This window comes from Pteropus alecto, unplaced genomic scaffold, assembly GCF_000325575.1.
Source record: "Pteropus alecto unplaced genomic scaffold, ASM32557v1 scaffold7, whole genome shotgun sequence".
Lineage (NCBI taxonomy): Eukaryota > Metazoa > Chordata > Mammalia > Chiroptera > Pteropodidae > Pteropus > Pteropus alecto.
Window position 1 is genome coordinate 41,433,215 of NW_006494614.1, and position 13,790 is coordinate 41,447,004.

The 13,790-nt window shown below is 34.0% G+C and overlaps 1 protein-coding gene across 3 annotated transcripts in view; it reads right to left on the bottom strand.

Moving 5' to 3' along the window:
• Positions 1 to 13,790, bottom strand: part of UBR2 (ubiquitin protein ligase E3 component n-recognin 2) — a 99,639-nt gene that overhangs the window by 61,390 nt on the left and 24,459 nt on the right. For all 3 annotated transcript variants that reach the window (XM_015600427.2, XM_006926549.3, XM_006926550.3), the window contains exons 4-7: positions 13,517 to 13,630; positions 5,551 to 5,678; positions 3,508 to 3,646; positions 2,846 to 2,908 (exon numbers count right to left, since the gene is read on the bottom strand). In XM_015600427.2, coding sequence (XP_015455913.1) covers positions 2,846 to 2,908; positions 3,508 to 3,646; positions 5,551 to 5,678; positions 13,517 to 13,630 — 444 coding nt within the window. The remainder of the gene's footprint in view (positions 1 to 2,845; positions 2,909 to 3,507; positions 3,647 to 5,550; positions 5,679 to 13,516; positions 13,631 to 13,790) is intronic.

The following is a 13,790-nucleotide window of genomic DNA, read 5'->3' on the forward strand; positions in this document are numbered from 1 at the left end:
GTACATCTTTGCAAATTTTCTCCATCTATACATATTATATATGTATACATTAATTAAGATTTTCATTTTACAACAATGGATTACTATACATACTCTTGTGCATCTTTGCGTTAACCGATTTTTTTGGTTAATGACTTGTAATATTCTGTGATGTGGACTTATTCAAACATCCTCTAGAGAAGGGCATTCATATTCCCTTTGTTTTCAGTCTTCTGTGACTACAAAAAAAGCAGTACTAAACATCTTTGTACATAATACTTACTGGTGCTTATATTTCTATGGATAAATTACTAGGAGAGGTAAAACTTGAATAGATGCTACACTGTTTTCCAAAAAAGCTGTAGCAATTTATTTTTATATGAGTATTCCTATTTCTTGCATGTCTGCCAGCAAGGTATTTTATCGCTCTAATTTCTCCATTCTGATTGATATAAAATCACTATCATTTTACTGAATACTAGAGAGTTTGAGTCTTATTTCATATATATACATATATATATATATATATATATAGACCACCTACATTTTCTCTGTTATTATGTTTTCATATCTTATGACCATTTTTCTATTTTATTTGTTCCCTACTTGATAATCTGAGTGTTCTGTTTATCATAAACGTTAAATGTCTACCTGTATGTGTTAGAAATAATTTTTCAAAACCTACTATTTGTCTATTAAGTTTGTTTATGGAATACTTTGCTATGCAAATTTTTTATGTAGCCAAAAAAATGTATTTCTTTTCTAACACCTTGGGTTTTAGTCTTGGTTAAGAAGCTCTCCTCCTCTCTTAGAATCCACCTGTGGTTTCCTAGATTTTCCTTATACTAGTATCTATTTCTGGACGTTCCATTCTATATTATGAATGTATTTATGAAAATACCACCAGAGATTACGAACTTATATTTTTTAAAAGGGGAAAAATTGAAACGATACTACTTAACATATAATAAGTTATGAAGCAACAATAAAAAGGAAAAAAAAAAGCAAAATCTTTTCCTTTATCCAGATTCATCTATTGTAAACATTTCATTCCAACTGCTTTATCATTTGTACATTATCTTTCTCCACACACAGACATATAAACACACCCACTTTTTTAAAAAACGAACCACTGAGGGTAAGTTAGTTATATGCATCATGTCTCTTATCCCTAAATACTTTAGTATACATTTCCTAAGAAAGGGAATATTCTTTTACACAAGCAGTATAGTTTCTGATGTATTATTAAATTGAATATGTCCAGAAAGCAAGGAAGAATTTCTTAAGACACGAAATGTACAAACCATAGATATATTTTGCTACATTAAAATTTAAAGCTTTTGCTCAATGAAAGTCAGCAGAAACAAACTTAAAGTAAGTTACATATTGGGAAAAGATATCTGTAACAAAAGATCAAAATTCAGACAACTCTACAAATAAGTAAAAAACAAACAAACAAACAAATAAATAAGACAACCCAACAAAAAAATATGGGTGAAGGGTATGAATAGGGAATTCACACCAAACTTAAAACAACCAATACAATAAATATGAATTAAGATACTTAGTAAACAATGCAATGCAAATGTAACCTACAAGATGTAATTCATACACATCAAAGTGGCAAAAATTAAAACATTTAACAATTATACAGTTTTGACAAATCTGTGGAGAAATGGAAACTCTCATATACTGATGGTGAAAATGTATATTGAAATTTTGGAGACTAACCTGGCAAAATCTAATAAAGCTGAAAATGCTCATATTTTAACAACCCAGAAATTCCAGTTTTGGTAGAAACTCTAGAGAAACTTTTGCATCTATGCAACAAGGGGACAAAATAATGTCCATGGCAGGACTGTTAGTCATAGCAAAAAATTGGAAATATCCTAACTGTCTATCAACAGGAGAATGAAAAAGTCACAGTAGAACCATCAATAGAATACTTTACAGGTACATGTATCGACACAGACAAATCTAGAAACAATACTGAAATGAAAAGGCAAGTTGCAGTATAATACATTCAGTATGAATCTTGTTATATAATGTTTAAGGGCCTCTAGTACATATAATACTGACAGATATTTAATAGATGAACTATAAAGGTATGCGTGAGAATGAAAAAATGAATTAATGAAAGTAGTTATCACTAAGGAAGGAGGAAGGGGAATTAAGGAAGGAGATTAAGGAGATTAAGGAATAATACAGGAGCCTCTATACTATTTTATTTATTTAAAGTAAGTATGAAGAAAATAATAAATATAATGTGGGCAAACAGGTATCTACTGTGTTATCTCTATTTCTATATGCATATTTTAAATATTTCATAACATTTTTTAAAAAGGCCATTTACATAAAATGCAGTTACATTGAATAGTTAAAAATAATAAATTCTACCCTTTAGAAAAATCTAAATGTGGGGAAATTTTCTTTCAGAGAAAAAATACATGCACTAAATGTTATTAAGATATGCAGCATATCTTGCTATAAGTATCAAGAAAACCTCCTTTGAATTCTAATCTTGGTGCTAAAGGTCAATTTAATTCCTAAAAAGTAACATGAAACCCTTTCCAAAAAACAACAACAAAAAGCAACAAACTTTCTAAGACATCTCTGATGGAGAAATAGGAAAGTAGAAAATATATATTTCATCTAAACATTCATTTTCTGTATCAATCTTACGCTTTAAAAAAACGAGATAAAACAATAATGCAATGCTCAAGAAACATATCTTTAAACATGATTTTTGGCTTATGTTTGCTTTACATTTATGAAGGCAGAGGAATGTTTTCACAAATGCCAAAATACGGAACTAGTTTTAAACTAATAAAAAATAATAGTGTAGGCATGTTTTTAAATTACTTACCACAATTACTGATTTGGCTTGTTCACAATACTGGAAGTCTCCATATCGAACAGACCTACGTCCCTATAAAGATATTTAAAATTAACTTATAAAAACATTATATTCAGTATAACATTTGAATCAGTAAACAAGCACACATATTTGAGCATACAACAACTTTGGTCAATTAATAAGTGTTTATTCTATTCATTGATGAAAAAGTGAATTAAAATAGTTTCCTTTGAAGTTAGCCCAACATTTTCAAGCCATTAGTAAATGTATTTCCTTGAACAACACAATACTTATTCTTCTAGGCTGCTATATAATTTTTTTTTCCAGCTTAAAAAAAGTTTATTTAGGATCATGGAGGCAAATATCAGAAGAAACAGCTAAAGGATTGAGACTTCTTCCCTCTAGAGCCAAGCTTAGTACTTAGGCTGATATAATTTCTATTTTCATAACTGAATATTTCTAATTATTGGGTAGAAGGAGGGCAACTGTATCTACATTTCCTCCTAAACTTTCTGACAACAGCTTAGAGTTACATCCAATATATATTTGGGCTGATATTCAGATGAAATAAAAAAATAGCTTAGACATACATACCTTAATTCAATATTCTAGGACAACTTTTCTGTAATAAAAGTTCAATTATGTGACATTAATATAATGAAATTACTTACGTCTCGATCTACTGTAGTTGCAAAGCCAATGGCTTCTTTTTGTGTACAGTTAACAGCTTTCTGAAGAGTATAAATAACTTGTTCATAGGTATGAACCTCATCATTAAAAAGCATGCAATAGTAGGTGTCACTCTTCTCTCTGTGGGATAAAACATCAGTGATATATTATCTATTTGTATATTGTCTTGCTCCAGCCTGATTTATTAAGAACACACTTTGTTCCAGGGAATGTGCCAGATACTGGGCATCTATCACAAAGTTATCCCTGGTCCCCATGCTCTATAACAGTGAGGAATATAGATATTGGATACATAATTCTATGTAAACTGGCTTTTATTAAGAGTAGGATGCTAGAGAGCAGGGTAAAACGGGTCTGGTAGTTCAGAGCAGAATTGCCAGAGAAGTAACCTAAGACCTGAAGTCACAACTTTTTAATAGGGGGCAATTCTCCTCTACCCTCTGACCTCTGTTGCTATCTGGCAATGTCTGGAGACATCTTTTGTTGTCATGACTGGAATAGGAGTACCACTGGCATCTAGTGGGTAAGGGCCAGGAATGCTGCTAATTATTCTATAATCCACTGGACAGTTCCCACAATAAAGAATTAATCTGGCCCAAAATGCCAAGAGTGCCAAGACTGAGAAACTTTGGGGTAGAGGAAGGTGAAAGCAAAGGCTCTGAGGGGGCAAAGGTAAATACTGGGAGCTGGAGCACAGGGAGGAAGATGAGTCTGGGGAGAAGCAGAAATCTTAAAAGACCTTATTATGGATTCTGACTTTGCCATCTTAAGGGCAATCTAGGATTTGAACAGGAGATATGATCAGTTTGCCTTACAGTGTGAAAATGAATCATGAAGGACAAGAGTGCATATGGCATTCCAGTTGGAGAGGCACTGTTGTCCAAGGAAGAAAAGATGTAATATGAACTAGGACAGCAGTAATGGAGATGACTTATAAATAGAACAATTTGACAGAAGGAGAACTAGCTGAAATCTTGAAATCTGAATGGATATGGGTAATACAGTTTCTGGGTAGATGGAATGCCATTGACTAAGATAGGAATACATTACAAGAGAAACAAGTTAGATTCTTTTATGCTGGTGGTCCTGAACTTACAACGGAACAAAAAAATAAAAACAAAACTTCTATTCTCTAAGGTGTAACTTTGGATCTTAGATCAATGTTTGCCAACCTGAAGTACAAATGAAGAAGATAAAGTCATTTAAAGGTACTAAGTCATTTTCAACATTTCCAAAAAGGTATAGTAATACCTCACTTTATTAAAAAAATACTTAACCCATAACTAATTATCTGGGAACACTGTTGAGAAAGGAAAAATGGAATACCACCAGTGTCCTTCAGACCCTCACTCCAACCTGTATTCAGCCTTAACTAGGAAAACAATTCCAACAAGCTTGGTTAGAATTATAAGTAAAAGAGAAGGCTGCAGAAGGCAAACACACTGACATGGAAGTTAGCCCTTAACCTTACTAGAGCTGTGGCAGAATACAGTTCTCTGGTCACAAGTCTGTGACCTCCTCAATAATTTAAACACAAATGGTAAATACGATAAATGTACACTAAAAGAAGCTCAAAGTGTGGAATATGTTTTATAAAATTTTAGAATCAAAATGGTTAAAACTGAATTTGAGCATTTAGTCAGAGCAGTTAGTCAGAAAACACATTTATATCTAAGAGCTCAGTCCCTAATCATATCTGATAGTCGAACAAACAGAAATGTAGAATTAGCTTATCAGTTTTAGCACATGAAGAAGAAAAAACTGCCTGTGACTGAAACCGGTGGTAGAGCACCTGATGTGGCTTAAATGTGGCTATCAACCAACTAAACCAACAATGTGAAACCACCAATTACAGTGGATTACACATATTTTAAAACTGTAAAATCAAGGTTCTGAAAATTATTATTCAAAAAAAGAAAACATTATGTTCTATTCTAGCTGTATTAAAGTTATTGTGAAGAATTAGAATCAAAATGCTTAAAATCAGTGTGAGCAAATACAAAGAATAGATGGGCTGTGCTTACACCATCTCTAAATCTGCTGGCAATTCATTTTCTTTTTCCCAGGTTAGTATCTCCACTGCATACCGAAACATAATAGCAAAAATGTTGTAAGTTCTTGCTATCACATCTGATATATGCACAAGAGGATCCTGAAAAAGAAACAAAAAAATACAATCTTGTTAAATGCACATTAATTCTCCTCTTTCCCATTCTGCCTCTACCCCTCAAAATACTACTGAGTGATCCAGTTTCAGCTTCTCAATTTGATTCTACATATTACATCCTACCTAATCAAGCTTCCTAAATGTTTTGCTCATAATCCCAATTACTGAATCAACTGAACCAAAATATTCGATGGCACCCTAATGCCTAATGAATACATCTAAAAACTTTTAGAATGGCATTCCAGAATCTTTAAAACCTAACATTAAACCATTTTTACAGATTCATATCCTACTAATTTCCAATTTCCAGAACAAAGGGATATTATCTAAGGATAGACAAGCAATGTTTAGCTTTATATGTATAAAGGAGAGCCTGATTTTGAGGATTCTAAAGGGGCGAAGTCAACAAGGTCAGAAAACTGCTCCTTGGTGTTGTAAGAATCACTTGTCTGCTTTCTCTCAGCTAGGCAGCTTATATATGCATGTAACAGGGAACTTCCCACTTTAGACTTAATTGTAAGTTATTAAATTTCTAGGGTAATGTAAAAAAGTATTACTATAAACATATATTAAGTTTATCATGGTATCTTTCAGTCAAGCCTGGAAAAATGTTACTTACTGCTTTACCTTAAATCTGAACATGTTACTTAGCTCAATGGCTAAATAGTGTTAAATTCATTTCTCAAATAAGATCAGTATGTTCCAACATTATGGAATAGGAATTAGCACATCATTGCAAACATACCTAAGGGTACAGAACATTTTTCTATACCAAAGATAGGCCTGGTGGAACTGATATAAAAAAAAAATGGAGAAGGGGAATAAAAAGAATGTAGGCAAAAGGACAAAGATTCCTAAAGAAGGCAAGCCTAGGGCTTGAAGAATATAAGAAAAGAAAAAGAGTGTTTTGAAGTCTTACTTTTTCTTTTTTATAATAGCTTTATTGAAATATAAGACAATTAGTTGCTCATATTTACATGGTACAATTCAATGAGTTTTTTCAATTACAGTTGGCATATATTAGTTTGTTGTACAGCATAGCGACTAGAGATCTATGTAACTCACAAAGTGATCAACCCACTAAATCTAATACCCCTCCCCCTTACATATAACATTGTTGACTATTTTCCTTATGCTACACTTTATCTCCATGACTCTTCTGCAACTACCCATTTGTACTTCTTAATCCTCTTGCCCCTTTCCTTATCTTCCCTCAACTCCCTTCCCATCTAGTAGCTCTCAAATATTCTCTGTATCTGAGTGTTTGTTTTTATTAGTTTATTTTGTTCTTTAGGTTCCACATGGACATGAAATCATGTAGCATATGTCTTTCTCTAACTGACTTACTTCGTTCAGTGCAATACCCTCTAGGTCCATCTAGTCTGTGTGTATCTTTTAATCTGAAGTGAGTCTCTTATAGGCAGTATAAGAGGGGTCTTGTTTTCTTATCCACTCAACCACCCTATCTTTTGGTTGGGGCACTTAATTCTTTTCCATTTGAGGTACTGGTTGATAGATATGTAGTTATTATTACCATTTTTATTCATGTTTTTGATACTTTTTTTTATTAAAGAAGTCCTTCCTTTTCCTGTAGTACTGGCTTGGTGTAGATGAATTCCTTTAGATTTTTTTTTAATCTGGGAAGCTTTTTATCTGTCCTTCAACTCTAAATGATAGCTTTGTGGATAAAGTATTCTTGGTTGTAGATCCTGGGTTTTCATCACGTCGAATATTTTGTGCCAAGCCCTTCAGTCCTGCAGTTTCTTTAGAGAAATCAGCTGCCAGTCTTATGGGTGCTCCCTTGTAGGTACCTAGCTGCTTTTAAGATTCTTTGTATTTAACCTTTGGCATTTTGATTATGACGTGTCTTGGTGTGGGCCTCTCTGGGTTCATCTTATTTGGGACTCTCTGAGCTTCCTGGGGTTGTATGTCTATCCTTCACCAGGTTAGGGAAGTTTTCCATTATTATTCCTTCAAACAGGTTTTCAAATTCTTGTTTTCCTTCTCCTTCAGGTACTCCTATGACACAGATGTTGTTACATTTTTGTCCCCATAGGCTCCTTAAATTATCATATTCTTGGCTTTTTTCTTGCTGTTCTGATTGGGTGTCCTTGGCTTCTCTATCCTCTCTATCAGTGGTTCAATCCTTTTTTTCATTCACTCTGTTGATTCCCTTTAATATACTCTTCATCTCAGATAATGTATTCTTCATTTCTGACTGATTCCTTTTTATAATTTCCATTTCCATTTTTATGTTTTTTATCTCTTTGTTAAAGTTCTGAGTTCAACTACACGTCCCCTAAGTTCTCTGAGCATCCTTATAACCAGTGTTTTAAACTCTGCATTTGTTAGATTGCTTGACTCCATTTTTCCTGGAGCTCTGTTTTGTTCTTTTATATGGGCTCTGCTTCTTTGTCTCCCCATTTTGGCTGCCTTTCTGTGTCTGTTTCTATATACTAAGAGAAGCTCCTAGGTCTCTTGGTCTTATTAGTGTGGCTTTGTGTAGTAGGTGTCCAGTGGCACAGTCCTGAGAGGGGGTTTAGCTGCAGGCAAAGTTTAGCCCTAGCCTGTGCCATCTCCAACCCCCAGGGGCCACCTGTTAAGATTCAGCAAGCAATGCATGGATGCTGTGTTTATAGCTGCCTCAAGAGGCCACGTGAGAAACCTAGGCCAGCTGCCACCAGTGTGGGTTTTGGAGCTGCTAAGCAAGGGGCAGAGGGCACACTGAGGACACAACTGGTTGTGGCCTGGGTGGAGCCGTGAGTTGGGAAAGCCAGAGTTTTGGGGAATCCTCTGGGCGGAGCGACCTCTGTTATCCAGTTCCATAACGTCTCAGCTATGGCGGCACTGAGTTCGCACACTGGGAGCGGGGAGGGCCCAACAGAGGAACAGTGGATACTGCCAGCACTTCTGCCCACGAGAAAGCCTTGCTTCTGGCCCTCGTTCCAACTCGGTGTCCCCCTGTAAGTCCCTGGTGCCCCGCCCAAGCAGCCGACCTCATGCTGGTGTTCCAAGTGAGCGAGTTGTCACCACAAAAGTCCAGTCACGGACATGTCCCCTTTAAGAGGAACGTCTGCACCTGCTATAGCTTCTGTCCTACTCAGCCAATTGGAACAAGGCAGCTTGGCATCTTTGGACTCTCCTACCTCCTATCATCCCAGGGTGATTTTTTATTTCTCTCCCTAGTTGTAGGACTTGTTTATCTAGACCCCAGGTGACTCTGCTTGCCGTTTGCTCCATGTTTCTGTCACTACTTTAACGTGGTTGTAAGAAGAGATTTACAAAGCCTCTATCATCTACGCCATTTGCCTGGGCTCCTGAAGTCTTACTTTTCCAAAGGCTGCTTTGTATGTCTCATCAACAAAAAATTTTTTATTTTATCCTACTAGCCAGGTTTACTACTACTATTTCTTATGGAGACTTTAGAAGCTGTTAATGTAGTGAAACCACTTGTATAAAGAAGGAACTAGAACTGGTACTTCCTGGGGGTTCATAAAGGAGTGGGCATTAATAATAATATGAACCTCGTACTATGCCAAAATAGAAATTAGAACCAAAAATCAGTTCTTGGTGATATTATCTCACTATATAGTCACTCCATTTCTTACAATTATGTCCCATAATACAAGACATTTAGAAGATTGAAGAATTAGGATAAATAGGATTTATAAGAATTAAATGGTCCTGGGGCAAAAACAACTATCGATTCTTAAGAATCCAAGCCAGTAGGGTCTAAACTCTGTTCTGCAAAATCCCAGGGCCTGGTAGAGCTGTTTCTTATTTAAATTACGGGGGTGGTGGTGGTGGTGGTGGTGTGTGTGTGTGTGTGTGTATGAGTAGTAATATAAAAATACATTCTGAAATGTGTTATATTATATATTGGGAATCACCAACTGATAATTTTGCTACTACAGCAACCCAGTTTGGGGCAGGACTAGGAACACAGATTTTTGAGCTAGCTTTGTATGCACATGTTAACTTCTTGAAAAATGGTCATTGATTAAAAAAATTATTTCTGCAATGAAGAGATGCTAGACTGTACAAGTCCACTCATATACAATGGTAAATTAAATGCTAGGAAAGACTTCTGCTCAAAGTGCTCTCATCAAAGCATGAGTAAGCTGGAATAAGTAAATAAATGACCATCTTATCCTAAGTTATATTATAGATTGTGACTAATAATTCTAGTTCTTTGATTACATTTATGTTAGAGAATGCAAGCCTTTCTCATTGAGTCAACTTTGATTTACTCTTCCTTCAAACTATAGAAGAATGCAAGGCATACTGTTAAAAAGGTTATCTCTAGTTATCTGAGAGGGCAGTGTGTATTATATTGAACTTTAGTCTTTTATGTGAAATATTTCTATGATGTTTGAATTTCTAAAATGTATACATGTGCTACAATGAAGATTTTAATTATTTTCATATGCAAATAAGGTATGAATGAGGATTTCCTCCATACTGCCTATAAAAAACTAGAAATAAACTAGAAACTGAAGTCATCAAAACCTTCCTTATTTCATGAACTGACTTTCTAACAAGGAATACACATTTCAACATTAAAAATAAATTCATTAATGCCTTTTATTTTTTAATTATTGGGCTTTTTAAAGTTAAAATTTTGCTAAAGTAACAATTCTACTGCTAAAAGTGTTTTTAAAAACCAGTATAATGTACCGTCAAAGAGTTCCATTACTGGAGTCTATACTACTTAGGTTTAAAACCCAGCTCCAGCACTGAGAAAGTGAAATGCTTTGGCCAAGTTTCTCAATCTCTATTAAAACTCAAGCTTCTGCAGCTATAAAATATTGGTACCAGCAGTATTTATCTTGAAGGGCCATTCTGAGAATTAAATGAGATAAACCAAATATAGTATTTAACATACTATTTAGCTATTAATAATCACTGATCTGCATTCAAATGAAATGAGCAGCACTGATAAACCAAAATTTCAGATAAAAAATTTTTCACTGAAGTTGTTCATTCAGTTAATATTTGTTACTGAATGAAATTTCATTCCAAAAAGAATTTACAATACCTGAAGAATATATCCAGTGTAATAAAACAGCATTAAAAATAGATGTACAAAGCAGGTAAAATGAAAATAAAAGTAGGAAAATACACTGAAGTCAAGATAATACCTACTTATAAATTCAGATCATATAAATTTTCATACAGCTACTATAGGTAGGTTTATTTCCAAACATTTGGCTCTGTTTTCCAGAAGCCTCAACAAAAGGACACACAATCAGGTTGCAAACAAGATTTGTCCTGTGAGGCCAGTTTGCTGGTCCCTGGCCTATACAGTGAAGAAATGTCCCACTCCAACTGCCAAGAGTTGAGACCTATGGAATTTCTAAATATTATCCCTACAGAAGTATATTTTCGAGTTTTTTCCAACTTTTTCTTAAGATGCAGAACAACAAAAAAAGTTCAATAAAAACAATTCTTTGTACATTCTAAATATCACATAGCTTTCTTCCATTTCAAGCAAAAAATACAGAAAACTTATATATGTATAAATTTATTAAGTCGGAACCAGGTATGCTAAACATAAAGCTATCTTTTTAATATTTTATAAAGATTTCATTTGTCTTAAGTGAATTCTTAAATAGGAATTATATGGCAGAGCCTGGAAGTTTTATTCTCTGTCAAGTTACTGGAGTACATATTCTACAGGCAGGGTCATGTAATTTTAGCCAAGCAGGTGATCTTTCTAGGCTACTCTTAAAATTCAGGAAATTAACTGAAGTCTGCACTATTTGTTAGCTACCCCATTAACGTATGAGGATAAAGCCAACAGAGTAGTTGCAGGTAGATTCATAATTTTTCTCAGAAAACTATTTTAAGTCGACTTTAAAAGATAAAAATATAACCGAAGTCCTACAGTTTTTCTTTTAAAATAATTTATTGAGATTAAATTCACAGAACATAAAATTAACCATTTTAAAGTGAACAACTCGGTGGTTCTTAGTATATTCATAATGTTGTGCCACTACCACCTCTATCTAGTTCCAAACATTTCTGTTACTTCAAAGTAAAACCCCTTATCCATTAGGCAGTTTTCCCCCATTCTCCTCTTCCCTAGCCCCTGGTAACCAATAGTCTGTGTTCTGTCTCTAAGGATTTATCTATTCTGGATATTTCATATAAATAGAATCACACAATACGTGATCTTTTGTGTCTGACTTCTTTTCTTTAGTATAATATTATGGAGGTTCATCCATGCTGTAGAATATAGCAGTGCTTTATTCCTTTTTATGACTGAGTAACATTACATCGCATGTATATACCACAATTTGTGTATCTATTCACCCATTGATAGAATTTTGGTTGTTCCTACCTTTTGGCTATTGTGAGAAATGCTGCTACGCATGTGTGTACATGTACTTATTTGAATAGTTGTTTTCAGTTCTTCTGAGTATTTATCTAGAAGTGGAATTATAGGCTCATACAGCATTTCTATGCTTAACTTTTTGAGGAAGAACCAAACTTTTCCACAGCGCTGAATCACTCTGCATTCCCACTAGCAATATACAAGGGGTTCTAATTTTTCTACATCCTTACCAACACTTATTTTCTCCACTTTTTTTGATTATAGTCCTAGGGTATCTCGTTATGGTTTTGATTTGCATTTCCTTAACAACTAATGATGCTGAGCATATTTTCATGTGTCTTGATCATCTGTATTATATCTTCTTTGGAGAGCTGTCTATTCAAGTCCTTTGCCTATTTTTAATTGGGTTGTCTTTTTGTTGTTGAATTGTAAGATACATACTCTGGATACTATACCCTTAAGAGATATATGATTTGCAAATATTTTCTCCCATAGTCCTAATAGGAGCGGAGAAATCTGAAACCATGACCACTTGGTGTCTCTCTAACAAATCCTAGAACACTTGAACAAAGTAAATAAAATACAAATATGTTTTCTATAGCACTGAATAATTTTGCACAAATTTTATCTGTTCAACATAGTGGAACAGTCTAAAAGACACTGTCCTATACCATAAACTCTTGGTCATATTTGAGACCTGTAAAGTATGTGTACCAGGAAGGACTATTAATGCCCACTTGCCCCAAATCTATATCAGAGCTACTAATAATGCAGAATTCCTGTGAATGCACCCACCTCTCTACCATATAAAAATAAAATCTCAAATGAGGATCTTGAATCAAACATCAAATTGTCACAAGCAGCAGCAGAAATTCAAGTATTTATTTAATGAGTCTACTATATCATTATAAATATCATTTAGAGAAAAATAATACAGGATCAACAACAATTTTAAAAAGCACATGTTTACAGCTGTAGTATAATTTGTACTGAGCTATCATCTATCTCTACATATGGTCCCATAACATATCTAATGTCACTGATTTAACAAGAGATGATGATTAGGACTGGCTGCCATGCATAGCTACAGAAAAGAAAGTTATTTGGCCTAGGAAGTCTTAGTCACAACACAAATATGCAAAAAACAACTAAGTTAACTGGCCTACACATATAGGAAAAATAATCCTTTCAATAATAAATGAGAACTTAAAAAAAATCTCATAAATACTTAAAACAAACCTCAAATAAAAAGTCCTAATTAAACTAAATTTTCACAATTTCAAGTGTACTACTAGCCTAGCAATGGTAATGGCATCCATAAAAATGCAAATATCTTTCAAAGTATACCTGGTCACTGTTAATAGTAACAGGACTATTTTGCTTATCCTTTTCTCATATTATAACCTTATTCCTATGTCTGAAAATATTTCAAACTCATGGCGAAAACAGTAATTCCTTAAAAACAACTTTTTGAAAATATTTTTACCTCTTCTTCCTCAATTTCAGAGGTGTTAAGTTCATGTTTTTGACAGTAAGGACCCTCTTTCCAAGCTTCAGTATCACCACAGTCACAGAAACCTCCACCTCCTGATGTTGTCATCTTGAAAAAAAATTGCAAAGTATCTTGTCAATATTTACTGAGGGCTATCAGATTATAAATAATAATATCAAGTGCTAAGGAAATAACATTGCTAAAGCGTTCAATTTTCTTGAAGAGATAAAATTAAATGCCAAACCTCTCAGTTTTTTAAAGTTTATTT